A 17,107-nucleotide genomic window follows, 5' to 3' on the forward strand; every position below is an offset into this window, starting at 1 on the left:
CCTTTTTGTCTTAGAGAAACTCAGAGCCAAAGTCAGTCACCTTACAAAGTAACCATATGACATCCTAGTGCTTTATGTTGTAAATTGTGCAAGAAGGTCAAGCAAAGTGTCATCATAGTGTGGGACTATCACAGAAGGTAGAATCTGCTTGAAAACATTGTTGCATATTGACTGGAAAGGGACCTTTCATGTTTAAAATGTACTGTGATTAAAAAAAAAAAAAGTTTGTATTAACTGTTAATTCTTTTTGTTCTTGGATGAGAGTAACACTGAGGAAAATGTATTAACCCATTTGGTACTTTTAGGATGTTTTAGATGCATGAGGAGTAGGAGATATCCTTTTGGGCACTGCTCCTGCATCCATGACTGTCAGTGTGTAATGTAGATTTTCAGATGACAGAGTTTTCTTGAACAGAGGCTGGGGTGAGCTGCGTGGAGCAAGGGGCTGGAGCTGGGTTTCACACACTGTATCACACTGCACCATGGCTCTGCAAGGGGGAAGGAAAAGACCTGTGGCACTGTCTCTACCTAGGGACAGCAGCTGTAACCGTAGGAAATTGGTGCTTTCCAAGGAATTATTTCCTTGCTCGCCAGCACTTAAAACTTTTCTGATAATTTTCAAATAAGAGCATCCGTGTTTGATGACAAACACAGGTATTTGTCCGTCTTTAGGCTGGTAGCTGCCATTCATACAAGCTTCCTCACACACCTGTGCAGTAATGCCTTTCACTCCCATGGTATGTCTAGATGCCAGCTGGAAATTCAAGTGCCAGTATGAGTACATGCTCATGGTGTTGTACACTGCCTCAGTAGTGCTACAAATTCTGCACATTTAGATCTCAGGGCATATGGCACTTTTGCTCTCTGATGGTGCAACTATCAACAGTGTTGCTTTTACAAAATCAAGGATCTTTCCTTGTTTTCCTGCTACAGGTACTGTAAAAAGAGTAAGAAAAACATCCCAAAGGTCGAGATGTTAAAAGGTGAAACCAAATTGTTTAGTTCATGTCTGTGTGTATTTAATGATGCTCTATTCTTTTTAATGCTAGAAAGAGTAGTTGTGAGCTTGTTTGAAAACTGGGAAAATGATGCATGATTTTTTTAGTTTGTTAAATATACTATATAAAACCACTACTGGGCTAGTTTTACTTTAGACTTTGAGAGATGGATGTTTATAAATTCAAATCATTGCAGACAAAATTTTGCACCTGCAGTTACGGTTGCCTGCAGTTCAGTTCAGTTTAAGTATCTACATCACTGATTGCATCTGTAAGTTAAAAACATCCAAGTAACCTAAATTACGAGCACAAATAATTGCAGGTGCAAAACTCCTACAAACACAAAATGATCTCTGAATGCTGGTCTTCAGAATCTCATTGTGAGTTATTCACTGTATCATGAACCTAGATTCCTCTGGGACAGTCACTAATCTGTATAATGACACTGAAAGCCTCTTGAATCTCATATTTAACTAGCAGATGGGAAAGAATACATGGCCTCAGATAACTCCCTAAGGACTCTGCATGTGGATATTGAAGAGTATAACTTATTCCAATGAAGGCTAACATTAACTTGCAATCAAAAATTTCCTTCCTGAGCCACATTTTTTTCTGATGGAATTAAAACAACTTGATCTTGTATTTTTATGAAGTCACAACCAATTTAAGTAGAACACATTCCCAGGGCAAGCACAGATATTTTGCTCATCTCATGACTTTTCATTTAATGAATCACAGCATCATTTTAACACAGAGAGATGCTGTCAGTCTTTTCCAGAAAACACATCTAATTATCCTCTCTGTGACTTTCATTTTTTTTTATTTTCATATAAAGATTTCTAACACATCTTCCCAAACATCTATTTTTTCCCTCTGGTATCAAAACTAAAAATCATTCTCTTGCATTTTTTAGCTTCAATAGACATAGGTGTGGAGCTACTTTAAAACAGCGACTGCTTCCTGTCGTACCAGTTACGGCACTACTCTTGGCAAAAGGGGAAAATAACCCGTAAATTCTCTTCTAGTGTTTGAACAGCTAAAACTCCTTCTGAACAAATGAAACATTCTGCCAATCCTGACAATTCAAAATGCAAGGAAGAATTTTTCTGTTTCAGGAGCTCTAGGCAAAGCTGTTTTGGCATGTCTGCAGCTTGTTCCTCTTGCAAACAAAGGGGCAGCTAGAGGGAAAGTCTTTGGGGGAAGAAATGCTGTCAGTTGTAAGAAATGAGACATGTAGACCAATCCTACAGCCCAGCTAGTGATTACATGCAGGTAATTTTGTAAGAGCCTAAACCAGCTGCCAGTGATAATAACGCTGCGATTTGCACTGATTTCAGCAGGAAATACATCAAACAGACCAGCTTCGGGCTCCTCGGGAGCACGGGCCAAACTGGTACTTCATTCATTGGTGCTGGGGCCAGATCAGAAGGAAAGCGCTAGGGAGGCAGAGGTGGCAGAGCAAGTGCTGTGCCTGGATGGCAGCAGGGGAGCTGCAGAGGTGCTGCAGCAGAGGAGCAGCAGAGGTGTTGCAGTAGGGCAGCAGCAGAGGAGCAGCAGAGGTTCTGCAAAGGGGAGCAGTAGAGGTGCTGCAGCAGAGGAGCAGCAGAGGTGTTGCAGTAGGGCAGCAGCAGAGGTGCTGCAGCAGGGGAGCAGCAGAGATGTTGCAGCAGAGGTGCTGCAGCAAGAGAGGAGCAGATATGGTGCAGCAGAGGTGCTGCAGCAGAGGAGCAGCAGAGGTGCTGCAGTAGGGGAGCAGCAGAGATGATGGTGTAAAGGGGAGCAGCAGAGGTGCTGCAGCAGAGGTGTTGCAGCAGAGGTGCTGCAGCAGGGCAGGAGCAGATGTGCTGCAAAGGGGAGCATCAGAGGTGCTGCAGTAGGGGAGCAGCAGAGATGATGGTGCAAAGGGGAGCAGCAGAGGAGCAGCAGGGGAGCAGCAGAGGAGCAGCAGAGGTTCTGCAAAGGGGAGCAGCAGAGGTGCTGCAGCAGAGGTGTTGCAGTAGGGCAGCAGCAGAGGTGCTGCAGCAGGGGAGCAGCAGAGATGTTGCAGCAGAGGTGCTGCAGCAAGAGAGGAGCAGATATGGTGCAGCAGAGGTGTTGCAGCTGGGCAGGAGCAGAGGTGCTGCAGCAGAGGAGCAGCAGAGGTGCTGCAGTAGGGGAGCAGCAGAGATGATGGTGCAAAGGGCAGCAGCAGAGGTGTTGCAGCAGGGCAGCAGCAGAGGAGCAGCAGAGGTGCTGCAGCTGTCAAGGTCCTGCCTCGCTGCCTGCCAGCTCCCATCACGCTCCAAGGCAGCCCCATTTCCCCAGGGAGAAGTGCCAACCCTGCTTCACAGGCTCTCAACACCAGCAGAGTAGGGGCAGAGGTGTGACCCTATCTACAATTTTTTAAAATCCAATATAATTTAGTTCACGTTGATGTATTAGACAAGCAGTATGCAGTAACAATGAACCACTTAAATAAATAACTTGTAATCATCTTCAGGGACAAAAATCCAGGACAAGATGTCCTTTTCCTACCCATGGGAAACTGCTGAGGCTACATTGTGTGTTACAATGTGAGGTTACACCTTCACCTTCCTAGATTATTTTTTCTTAGTTTCTTTGGTATAGCAAAACACGGAAAGCATGTGAGAAATATGTAAATTGTATATAAAAGTAAAAAAGTATAAAAAACCATCATTCGACTAGAAAGAAATTTTAACAAATATTCATTTTTTAACTCTCACTTTTTACTGCCAAAGACACAAGCAAGGAAGAAAACGCTTTCATCTTCCAATTTCTTGTGGGATTTATATTTAGGTGCATCCTGTAACTCATATAAATTCAGAGCGCAGCTTAGAAAGCCAAAAAATTAGCAAGTGTTTTGACCAAGAGATTGAGACGTGATTAAAACTCGTGGAAGACTCATTTCTCAGTAAGAATAACAGTCACATGGATGATGGATCATAATAACTTCATAATCTGACCCACATGCAGCAAATACAGTGATGACTGTCATTTTGAATAAGTGAGGGGGATTGAGGTTGATTATTAATCCATTTCTTGGCCAGTCTCATTGCTTCTGAGCCAGCTCCTCCAGTGTCAGTACTTTCCTGAAGTATCTTAATAGCTTTCACCGACAGCCGCTTCCTTTTTAACCAGTCACTTCTCATTCAGTGTGTTGTCCTAACTTATTTGACAGATTTCTTTCATTAATTGCTCTGCTTCTAGTATTCCTATAGCTGGAGGCTTGGTCTTCTTTTAGCAGTGTTACTACAGGCACAGGGTAACATATAATTCTAGTTTACTCGTTGCAAAAAATACTTATGTTTTTTCCTTAATTCCCAAGTGTTGCAATTAAAGGTTGGTAAAAAAGAAGTGAAATATGTTATGAAAATGAGGACCTAGTATTTATTGCCAGTGTCTAAAATGGCAGATATCTGTATAGAAGACACAGAATAAATAAAGAAATATAGTCGTATAATAGAATTTCAGGAGCCAGCTTAGATAACTGTCTCATTGATAGGTTTATATGAGGTTCCTGTAGAGATGTGTGTTTAACATTTGCAGTAGGATAATATACATAACATGCTTCATAAGAAAAAAAAAAAAAAAAAAAAAAAAAAGGCATTTTGGAGAGCAACAGAAGTGTCCAAGCCTGGTTTTCTGTGTATGTGTCCAACCTTTAACGTCTTCTCAAGTATGTCAAACTTGCCCCAGAATGGCACTCAGCCTTCCCTGTAACATACCTCCTCAGCTGGGAAAATGGTTGCAAATGCTGGCATTGAGGGTGGACTCACTGTGTGAACTGGTTGGTGCCTTGCAGCTCTCAAAATAAATGGTTAAATGTAAGACCCTTCTTCTCAGTGGTAGGTACTATTTTGTGCCCGTCTTCACTAAGCACTTGCTTGTTTTTCTGCAACTTCTGGGAATTTAATATCTTTTAAATATCCAGCTAAGTCAACACAAAAATCACTTCACACTGTAGTTATGTTAAAGTAATATTGCCCTGCGTCCAATTATTTATTTTCTGTTAGTAAGAAATTCACAACACACTGCATAGCATGAAAGTGAAAGGTACCTTTTTCCTGATAAATATAAAATTTTAAGCAAGTTTAATTATATTTAGACATATTTTCTTCCTCTTTTTGAACAACACCCACCTTTTCACCAAACGTGTCTTCAAAATTCCTTCCCTTTGTTTAAATAAAACATTTTGTAAAATCTGAAAGTTGTGCATTTGTTTCATGTAACTGATGCGGCCATGAAAGCCAGGTCTTTTATTTATACTTGGGATAATGCAGAGGTAATGAAAGCAGAATTGGACCTAAGAGGTTTTTTGTTTCAATTATATAACAATGTGGGTAAATGCCTTGGGTTTGACAGCAACAAAAGAAAGGGAATATTGTGCTTATGCCTTCAATCAGCTTTATTAGATCCTTAAAGGAAAAAATTATGTGGAAGGCAGAGGGAAGAAAACAACAAGCTAAGCAAGATCACAATTTCAGTATAATTCGGAGAAAAAAACTGATTTAGGTTGGTCGTGTTGCCAGGGTGAATGACTCAAGGCTTCCAAACAAGAAATGGAAACCAGAAGGATAGGGAAAGCCTGCAAGAACAAATTGAGAAGATGTGATTGACTGTAATGTTTCAAAATCAACTGCTGTAAAGATGAGTTTGGGCTCTTGCCCAGAATACAATTGAATGGTGATGTTCATTTAGACCCTTAATGCTGAAACAAAATGAGATGTAGCTGTGTTTCTGTTAGAAATTTATTTGTTCTTTCCAGTGTCTCTAGCTAGGGATATGATGTCATCTCCTCTTTCTTCTATCAGACCCTGCAGTGATTGCTGTTGCTGCTGTTTCATAATTTTTTGTGAACATCAGTTTTTTTGAAGGAAGGCTTGAGTCCAGGTGATAATATCTCTCAAATGTGAAATGTCATCACTGTTCATTGGATGACTTAGAAAAATTTCGTACTCTGTGAGCAAATAGGCAACTCAATTGGCCAAGCAAAACACAAGTATAAGATTGTGGTGTATGTACTTTTTGACTAACAAAACCAGTCAAGTTTCTGTTACTATCATGCTAGATTTTTTTTTAATGAAGTAAGTGGTTCATTCTGCAAAGATTGAAGCAACTGTCTTTAATGGGTACAATTGGTAAAACGTTATTTGTAAAAGTTGGGGGCAGCTGGTTGTCCTCCACCTCAGGCACAGAAGGTTTTAAAAGCCGTTACACTTTATGCAAAAAATTAGTCACTTGACAATAGGCAGTGATGGGGTGGGATTGTCTTCTACTTCCTCCTTTCGTTTATTCCTTTCATCTCACTTGCTGTGCTTACTAACCTTTTTTTCTGTTTCTATTTCAAATCAGGAAGGGGAAAAAAAAAACCCTAAACCACAGCTCATAATTAAATACTGAGCTAGCTCTTACCATGTTTACTGAATTACATATTGCATATATGGATGTATATCCTCAAAGTTTCATGTGTTTTTAGATTTCTAAACTTAATGTGTTCCATAGGAATAGACTTTAACTCCTTCTTGTCTGTTTTCCATGAAGAGATTTGCTTCCACAAAAAGGAAGGAGGAATAAAGCAGTGAAAGCCACTTACAGATCCCTTCACATTTTAAGGATTTCATAGAGCCATGAGTACAGTTGCTCAGCTCTGCAGATTCTCCGGGTTCACAGTAGAGGTTCCTCTGGAAGAAAATCTTCAGTGTCAGCCTCACAATAAGCAGATCAGCCTGATACCAGGTGCAGAGGGGTATCTTTGCACACGTGTCTTTGCTGCAGGGTGGATGACCTGGTCAAGGGGCTTTAAACCAGGAGCCCCGAGGGAGGGGGAGAGTTCCCAAAGCTCTGAGGGAGGATGGAGAGGCTGCCAAGCAAAGTCCCTGGGATGATGTGGACCATGAGGAGCATAACAAGAATAAAACAGGGCTCAGCTGGGGTCACCTCAAGCTTTTGCATGTGAGTGAGGAAGTTTGTCTGCAGAGCCTGCACACCAGGGCACACAGCACGGGACATAAACATGAGGAACTGGAGATCTGTGTACAGCTGCAGGATCTCGTCAGGATCCCAGGGATGTGGTGGATGGACTGAGTGCTGCTGTGGAGAGATACAGACCCTTTAGGAAGGGTTGGCCACGAAGACAAGGAGGGAGCAACTGGAGTTCATGGAGCTCTGCCTGAGATGAGAGCTTATGGGCAAGGATTAAAGAGCAGAGCCACAGTGGTGACCAGGTGGTGGGCATCTACCATGGGCTCCCTCACCTGGAACAAGCAGATGAGGCCCTGTAGGGACAGCCAGAAGCAGCCTGATGTTTGCAGACCCTGATCCTTAATGGGGACTACAACTACCTTGATATTGTCCTGGAGGGACAACGCTGCAGGGCGCAAGCAATCCAGCAGCATTAATGATATTACTTGATACAAGTGAAAGAGTCAATGAGAAGTGTTCCATTGGAGCGTCCATTGTTCCATTGGAGCTCTTCACACAGGTGAAGAAGGTCTCACTGGGGTGATAGTTAAGTGGGTCTTGGTTGTTGTGACCATGAGGTGGTGGAGTTCAGATCCTGAGAAGAGGAAGCAGGGCAAAAAGCAAGTTCTAGTCCTAGAACTGGTCCTAGATTCAGGAGAACAAACTGCTGCTTATTCAGAGGCCTGCTTGGAAAAGTCCCATGATAAAGGGCTCTGGAGAGAGGAGAGGTCCAAGAAACCTGCATAATGTTCAAGGATCACCTCCCCTCAAGTCCATGTCAGCATGCAGAATGTCAGGCAAAGATCCCAAGTGGCCTGTGTGGTTGAGCAAGGGGCTCCTGGCAAAACTCAAACATAAAAAAGAGATATACAGAAGGTGGAAGTAGAAGCAGATAATATGAGAGGATTATGGAGACAGCCTGAGCATGCAGAGACTTGGTTAGGGAAGTCAAAGCCTACCTGGCGTTGAGCTTGGTACAAGATGTCAAAAGCTTCTGTAAGTACTTACTGAGGTGGGTTGGAAACTGGCTGAATGGCCAGACCCAGAGGGTGGTGGTCAGTGGTACAAAGTCTGACTGGAGGCCAGTAACTAAAGTGTACCCCAGTGGTCAGTACTAGATCCAACTCTTCTCAGCATCTTCATTACTGCTCTGAATGATGAGGCAGGGTGTTCCCTCAGCAAGTTTCCTGATGATATAAATGTGGGAGAGTGGCTGGAGTACCAGAGGGTTGTGCTGCCAGTCAGGAGGACTTTGACATGCTGGAGAAATGGTCTGACAGGGACCTCCTGAAGTTCAGCAAGAGGAAGTGTGAAGTCCTGTGTGTGAGGAAGAATAATCCCACACACCAATATTATATTAGGGGCCTATCAGCTGGAAAGCAGTTTTGCAATGTGGGATCTGTAAGTCTTCAGGGACACCAAGCTGGGCATGAGCTAGCAATATGGCCTGGAACCAAGGGGACTACTGATACCCTGGGCTGCTCTAGCAGGCTGCTTTAGCTGCCAGCGGGTCAAGGGAGGTGTTTCCTTCCCTCTCCCCCACTCACAGCTGGAGTGCTGGGTCATTCTGGGCTCCCCAGTACAAGAGAGACATGGACAGAACACAAAGAGTTCAGTTAAGGGCCACTAAAATAATTAAAGGACTGGAGCATCTTTCATATGAGAAACGACTGAGAGAGACAGAGCTGTATGGAGGAGAGAAGGCTCAGAGGGGAATCTGATCAATGAGCACGAGTACCAAAAAGAAAAGGTGCAAAGAGGATGAAGCCAAGCTCCTTTCAGTGGTGCTCAGTGACAGGAGCAGAGGCAATGGACACAAAGTAAAGCACAAGGGAGTGCATATAAACATCAGGAAACACATTTTTACTGTGAGGATAACCAAGCACTGGCACAGGCTGCCCAGAGAAGGGATCTCCTTCCTTGAAGGGTAGTTGTCCTTTGAAGATACTTAGAAGCTGTCTGGACAACTGGCTCTAGGTGGCCCTTCCTGAGCAAAGGGTTGGGTCAGATGATCTTGATATCTTTTTATCTTCAGCCTTTCTGTGATTCAGAAACAATGGATAATTGCTTTTTGTATTTTCAGTTTCCATTTCTGTAGAACTTTCAAATAATCCACTGCCTGGTCTAATGGTGACCTGGATCCCTGGTATTTTGACATTGACTCATGGTGCAATGCTGGGTTGCACTTGAGAAGCTACTACCTGCCTTAAAAGATTGCTAAGATGACAAATGTATTGCTCAAATTCCTAGTTTATCCTTCCTCTCCACATTCTCTCTGAAAAGTTTTCTCTGGGATCCTCAGAGACTGTGGAAATGTTACAAGGTTTATAAATCCAATAGCAGTGTGCATTTTGAGTGTAGAAAAAGGCAACCTGGAAAAGCAACCTGTTGTATTGAGTAAGGCTGGTCAGTGCTGCTGTGTGTTTTTAAAACTGATTTGCTGCTCTACACTGCGTATTTCTCTGCTTATACATCTCTGAAAAAATCCAGATGAAGACTGATGCTTACTTTTTGTAGTGAGAGCTGCACCAGTGAGTGAAGTAGTGGAGGATATTAATTTTCCAGTTCCATTCATGTGGAGTAGTAGAAATTGCAAGCAGGATGCCTGTTTGTAGATGTGCTTGCAGGGGTTTAGACTAAGCTGAAAGGAAGAAAGTGTTTACAGGGATCTGTGTTCTTGTAGCTGATCCTACTTGGATCTCACTTTCAGTTTGAACTCGCGTTAAAATGTACGAATCGCCTCCTTGAAGTTATTTGGCATTTCAGTTGCTTGCTGAATCAGCAATGCACTCTGAATATTTATGAACCATTAAAGATTAAAACAGGCCCAGGACTAAGAATAAAGACCAAGTGCAGGCTGGGTGGGGCTCAGAGTAACCTGGTCTAATGGAAGACTCCCTGCTTATGGCAGGGAGGTTGGAAGAAAATGATTTTTAAGGTCTCCTCAGACCAATCCATTCCATGTTTCTATGATTGAATAATTTTATGGATCCAGTATATAATACTTGTAATAATGGATAAATACATAGATATTTCTGTATTTATACTTGAAGAGTAAGACTTTGGGGAAATTTAAGCATCTGATGGCAGCTGAATTCCTCAATCTCCTACTTTTCAGTGTTTTGTCATGAAACCATCACTGTATTAAATGCTCAAAATGTCCTTTTATTGTGGACTGTAATTCATACATTGCTTTCTTCAGAGTAAGGATAAGCAACATGCCCAGAGAATCTTACAAGGCCTAAATTATTTTATTTGTATTGGAGAAGCCAAAGCAGAGAACTCCAGTTAAGCATTTGAAGAAGGATGGGGAAAATGGTATAGCACTTGTAGTATTTTAAATTCCCATGGGGAATATGAATTTAATTGTTTTCTTTTGACATGTAGAGATTAACTATAGGAGAATCTATTGATGTCATGTCTCTTACACACTCTGCAAAAATATTCCAAATAATAGATTGCTTTAGAAAGGTGAATCATCACATTCCAACATCACAATCTCTCAACATTTTAAAACACATTTAAAATGCTTTGCTTAAAGTATATATATATATATATATATTTGTATGTAGACAGAATCCTCTTACAGTCTTGAATAAATATGTATACATTCTGAAGATGGATAAATTGTAGGATATTCTTTGGACTAACAAGGTAACTTATGACTGTAACTAAGACAGGGACAATGCAAATTGAAAAGCTTTTTTTCCACCACTGAGTTGGTCAGATATTGGAACAGTTTGTCCAGAAAGGTGGTGGAGTCACCATCCCTGGAGGTGATCAGGAGGCATCTGGGTCTGGAGCAGGGTGATGTGGTTTAGTGGTTTTGGGATGACAGTGGTAGTGCTGGGCTGATGGCTGGACTGGGTGATCTTGAAGGTCTCTTCCTTGATAATTCTTCTTGGTGATTCCATTAGATCCCTTTCTGAACTCTCACCATGCACTACTGAGGTTAGTGTGCAGACCTAGCAGACAAGGACTATATCTATTTCTACCCCACATGGGGACTTTGAAAACTGCTTGTCATTTAAAGCATTCCCAAGACCCAGAATTATGTATGTACACTGAGCTTGTAAAAAGAGTTCAGGCTGCCTGTAAATGCCATGTGTAGTGGCATGTAGCAGGCTGTATATATATATATATATATATATATATATATATATACACACATACAGTGACAAGACAGTGCCCAAATATTTTTTTCCAAGATGAAATACATGCTTTCTGTCATGGATCTCTGAATAGCTACCTTGAGTTGAAACTAAGTTGCTAAAAGAAAAAAAAATTCATCCATTTTGAGTCATGTTTAAAACTATAAAATGTCTGAAGTAGCATCTGAAGATGAGCAAGCAGTATTTTTCTGTACAACTTGCTGAAGTCACAGTTTTTTTCAAATCTGTATTTTGTAATTTTGTGACTTAAGTTTTTAATATAAACATTACTGTGCTAAGCAAATAAAAACAATGAAAAAATACTTCATTTCCTTTGTCAAAAATGTTCCTCACCTTTTAAATACAATTTCTTGTATTTCAGAAAAAAAGTTATGGAATTTTTTATATATTCATTGCTGATTTCTTTATATCATTTCACCACCACATGATATAATTAGTAGCACATAAGTTGTTTAGCAAGTAAGCAGAGGGTATCATTATTTGTCTGTATGGTTGGGAATGCTGAAAGGTTAACTGCTTTACTCAAAAAACAAAAACAGAATTGGCAGTATGGTATTGAAATGTTGTTAATCCATAAAAAGATGATTTTTTTTTTTCTTCTATAGATTACTTGGCTTCTACAAAGGAATACTTCCTCCTGTCTTGGCCGAGACACCCAAAAGAGCGGTGAAGGTAAAAACCCCATGCTTCCTCCCTCTAAAAATATAAGTGGGGACAGTGGCAGCTGTAAAACATTTTATTTCACCCCCACTGACTGAGATTAGAATCTTAAACTTATTTGGTATATTAATCCTCTGATTTTTACTAGGAGGAACGTTTCCTGTTGATAGCACAATAAAAACTGTCCTTGATTAAAAAGTGTAGGATGAGGGTCGTAAATGTTAAGGTAATTTTGATCTGTGCATCAAATGTTGCTGAAAAAAAATTGCAAATATTTTATATTGTCAGTATTAATAAAATAGTTTAAGTTATATTTTAGCTTCGTAATTGCCTCTGGTTTACGTATTTTGTTTTACTGAAAATGCTTGGCAACTTGCAAAACATCTAACAGCTTAATAAATTAACACAAGAAGCCATTAAAGAAGCCACTAATAAGTACTCATTTAGTAGGTTTGAAGTGCTGCCCAGAGTTTTCTTGTGCTCTGCTCCAAACTCTACCTTTTTAAGAGACTGAAGATCGTAATGGATACAACTCCTAATTATGCACAACATTTCACTCCAGCTCTCTTACAGTTATAGATGCTGGTCTATATCAAAGTGTATTTTCTGTACTGATCTGATTTTCTTTTATTATTGTTTATTTTGATTTGTAGAACAGGATTTTAGAAACATTCCTAAGCAAAATACTTCAATACATCATTTTTTTCAGTTGAGCCATTCAACCTTTTTAATTAAAACCTAATTATTAAGCACATCATCCTAAAGTTCTATCAAAATCTATCAAAGCAGTCGTTGTGTTAAGAGCAAATGTTCTTAGTCTTTTTCTTCAGAACTTTGAAGTTTCCATAGTTGCACCAAGTGTGTCTAAAAGCAGTTATTATACAGAATGTCTTGATTTTCCTTTCTTTCTTTTTGTTGTTTCTTTCTAAAGAGGCTGCATATGATTCTGGTCCTTAGTCTGCAATTAATCATTCACATTCCAGTTCCTTTACAGAGGAATAATATTTGTATAAAGCGACAGGATGTGACCTTGTAACAGAATCCTAAAGGAGTTCTGGTAATGTCATCTTCTTTTTGCACTGGCATTCTAGATACAAGTGACATATGTCACTTATCTCAGAATTATTTAATAAAACCAGGAAAACTAAAGTCCCGTATAATGGCAAAGTGGCAGTAAAGAATAGATGGATGGTATTTAGAAGATTCCTAATGACTCATTTTCTTCATATTTCCATGTTTCCTGTGTGTCTCCATTTAATTTCATTTGAAACAGGATAAAGTAAATCCGACTGCTTTTTTAGATTCCAGCATGTGTTTAGTTAAAATACTAACCCAAGTTTGATTTTTCCTACCAATTTGAGTGATTCATAAACTTCAAATCACTTTCCTTTACTCAAATTGATTAAATTGGCTTAAGTCCCACGATATTCAACATAATTATGGGATCATAAAAAGATGTTAAGCTGCAAGGGATCTCTGATCAAAGCAGAGCTGACTTCATGGTTAGATCAGGTTGTTGCCTTGTCTAGTTGAGTTCTGAAATCTTAAAGGGTGGAGACTGCATCCTTTTTGTGTTCCTCCTCCAGTCCTTAACTGTTTTACTGTGAAGAATTTTGCCTTATATCCAGTCCAAATCCTCCTGCTGCGGCCTCTGTGTGCTGCCTTTCACACCTCTGTTGTCAACATCTGAGAAAGTCTGACCCTCTTCTGTGTAAACTTTGGATGGTGGAGGACAGAACTTAAATCACCTCAGCCTTCTTGTCTCCAGGCTGAACAGACTCAGTTCTCTCAAACTCTTGTACATCATAAGCTCACATCTTGTAAATCACGGCTCCTTTAATGTCTTATTTGTCCTCTTTTAGTGGGATGCTTTCTAGTTCTTGGGCATTTATGTGAGAGCTGTTTTCTGCAAACATGAGAATCAAGCTTAAATGTAAGGGTTTAATTAAATAGTGGAATTCTTTTATTATTTAGACTATTCCTTTAACTTTGCTGCTGTTCCAAGGACATCAGGATGACTTTAAGTTTCTTTGAGACATCAGCTGTATTCTGCATTACAAGAATTCAGTGACAGAACAGGGCTGAACAATAATGTCCTTGCAAGAACCTGTATAATGAAACAATTCAATGTGAGATGTCATATGCCAGCACAATTTTTAACAAGTGGAATTTGTACCCATGCAGAGAATTCAGCTTATCTCAAATTTCCAGTAACCTTACTTGGCTATGACCCCAAGAGAAAAGTCATGGCTTCCTTTGGCCCGCTCTCCAACCTTTATTCTTCTAATAGTTTTCCTCATCTAAACAAGCCTCAAGCTGTCTCCACTCCACTGCCTAAATGACCAGTGAGATTTAGAGGAAGACTACTTTCAGGCCAATGATCTGAGATTTGAAAAAGCACAAAAGAAAAAGAGGCATTTTCTAGGTTCCAACAGGGTTTTTTTTTTGTTTGTAATGAACCTTTTTGAAAGCTTCTAGTTATAGTGTCATAAAAGTGTGTAGAGAGTAGACAAAGGAGATTTTGTACCAAGAAGAAATGTGCTTGTGCTAGTGGAATATTGTATTTATCTGGTGTGTAGTTTTGCAATCAAAATTAAAGCTATTAAAATGAAGTTATTTAGCCCCAGTTTTTCAGTTAAGTGTTGAAGATACAGCTTCATTTTTAGTCAACTATATTCTCATGTCTGTCTTGCTATTTCTTTTTTTCTCTCTCTCTTTTTATTTCCCTTCTAAAAAGAAAGCTGGTATTTCTGGAAGATGAAAAGTCAAAGTTTATAACTTTCTGTTAGATTGAACTTGGAGGAAAGAACTGATGATGCCAATACAATGGTTAACAGATGAACTTTTGGGGCAAATTTATACTGCTCATGTGTTCCCAGACATCTTGTTTCAAGCATATATTTTTATCTTAGAGTTATTGAGACATCTGGTAAGTACTTTGGCTATTTTCTGTGTAACTTCAATTAAAGTGTATCTTTGCCAGATGGACAATATTGGTTATTATATACACAAAAGCATGTTTTAAATGCGTTTATTCTGAGAATTTTTTTTTCTTTTTTTTTTTTTTTTTTTTGCACAAAGCTATTAACTTAATACAACTGTAGAGGAAAGGACAAATTACGCTGTGTTTTTTAAAACATTTTGGGTGAACATACATTATATAAAGTCATATGATACAGTATGAAATCTTTCTTTTGCAAAGTTGTATGTGTGCTAGCCACTCTAGTATACCCAGCAACATTTATATTAAATTTTATGGCTATTGATTTTTTTCTTTTTAAAATTATTTAAAGCATAGTTGCTATTAAGTAGCTATTTTATTTATGACTCTAGGAAGCTATTGATTTTTAGGGTAACGTTTTAAACACCAAAAAAATTGCTAGGTAATGTAATTCTGCCTTTATTACAACTGTTTTACAGATCTGTAACACTATGGAAAACATTAAGGAATACCAGAAATTCCATTAAAGGTTAAGAGGGTAACAATGACTAGAAAGATGCTGGAGAGAGAATAAAGCAAATTTTATCACAATAAGAAAATAATTTAGTTTAGTGAAGCAGCTTACCCTCCCACTTGGTCAGACTTTTACCTCTATTATACCTCTAGTTGTCCAAAAAGATAGAGCAAAAATAACACTTCTATCTTTTTTGGTTATTGTCAAAAATTTGAAACATATTTTCAAGATGCTTGCAAGGTTAATGTTCATTCTGTACAATCTTTCGAGGGGAGTTAAAATCTGGACCCCAGTCCTAGGACCTTTTCTGCAAAATTATATAATAATCCCAACTAAGGATATTAAAATAACCCCATCCAGTGGCCAGAGTAGCAGCCAATTAGTTTTCAGAATTTAACAACCCAATTTTGCATTATGTATACATATTCCCTCTTGCTTTAAAACAGTGGCATTATTAACACATTAGCACCCAATTCTCTGATGGTTTCAGTATGATTCCAGTGACTTTTCATTTGAAGCAGGTCTTGATTGAAAAATTTTCTTGACTTTTCCATAGGACAAGGTTCTAAACAAGTTCAATGTGGTGCTTATTACTTATGTTCCTGTACCCGTGGTTTATGGAATAGCTGCTTTGTTCTGATAGGTCTGTAGTACTGAACCATGAGGGACAGAGCTTGTCTTCTTTGGCTGAGACTCAGCCCAGGCCACACACTCTTCCTGTCTTGTCTTAAAAACTCTATTCCTTGTGTTTCTTATGGTTCCCAAGTCTCCATTGGCCTCATTGCTCGTTGCCTTCCCCTCATGGTGAAAGACTTTGATTGTCTCATGCGTGGGCAGATGCTGTGTGGAAGGATTATAGCCTCCTCTGTGGTCACAAAATTCACAGACTTTCCAAGGATCCCACCTTTATTTGAACCACTTTGCTCTGGACTGATGGAGTGTTATAGGTCGGCACTGGAGAGCAGACAGAAAAGTTAAAATTTCTGGCTGTTTACTTTTGCTGGACTGGGATGTGACAGCTCTTGTACCAGGAGATATGAACCTGCACTGGTGGAACTGGGACAGGTTTCTGTTCTTCATCCCCACCATACTATGTAAAAGCCACTTTCTTTTGTATGCAAAGACATGAATATTTCTTAGACAGATTGCAGGGCTCATAAACAGTGAGCTGTGGTTAGGGGAGTTGTGTTGTTCCATGTGTGAAAATTATGTGGAATAACGCCTCCAATATTTTTTGTTTTATACAGAATTCAGATGCCTACTCTTTTTGGCCCATAAGCTCTGCCATGCTCATGCTAGATCGTTTTCACTGCCCTCAGATGTGTCTTATGTGATAGCAACTGGACTGCTTTTTCAGTGGCTTCAGCAACATTTGCAGAATATGAAATTAAGACACTATGGGGTTTGTTCTATAATCTCCTTCATAAACTTATCAAACTCCCCTACAAGTCATGAAGATCTTTCCCCCATTGTTCTTACTGAAAGACTGTTTCAGGACTCTACACTTTTAATTGCAAGAGAGCTTCATGAGTTCTCCAATCACATTCTACTTACAAGTATATTTTGCTTTTACACCTAATTTCTTTATATTACATATCTTCCTTGTTTTTCATTCTCTTGCAGCATGTCTCTTGCTAAACTAAACAAGGAAAGCATTTATTCTCCTTCAGTCTTCATTCTTAAAATAGTCTCTAAATTCTCCTTAATGGTCCTGGTATCCCTGTTTTGAATATGATGTAGTCTGAATTGTTGTTTTTTCAATAGTGGCCCAGATTGTGTGCTGTATTTCAAAGGGCATCTTCCCAATAATTTGTAAAATGTCACCTATACTCTTTCTTTAGGATATATCTTGACTCATGCA

General features: G+C 39.5%; 1 protein-coding gene across 3 annotated transcripts in view; it reads left to right on the forward strand.

Annotated features, from left to right (window-relative positions):
- Positions 1-17,107, forward strand: part of SLC25A21 (solute carrier family 25 member 21) — a 236,696-nt gene that overhangs the window by 201,587 nt on the left and 18,002 nt on the right. For all 3 annotated transcript variants that reach the window (XM_066322092.1, XM_066322093.1, XM_066322094.1), the window contains exon 4: positions 11,737-11,803. In XM_066322092.1, the coding sequence (XP_066178189.1) occupies positions 11,737-11,803 (67 nt within the window). The remainder of the gene's footprint in view (positions 1-11,736; positions 11,804-17,107) is intronic.

The sequence above is a fragment of the Sylvia atricapilla genome, chromosome 6 (genome assembly GCF_009819655.1).
Source record: "Sylvia atricapilla isolate bSylAtr1 chromosome 6, bSylAtr1.pri, whole genome shotgun sequence".
Lineage (NCBI taxonomy): Eukaryota > Metazoa > Chordata > Aves > Passeriformes > Sylviidae > Sylvia > Sylvia atricapilla.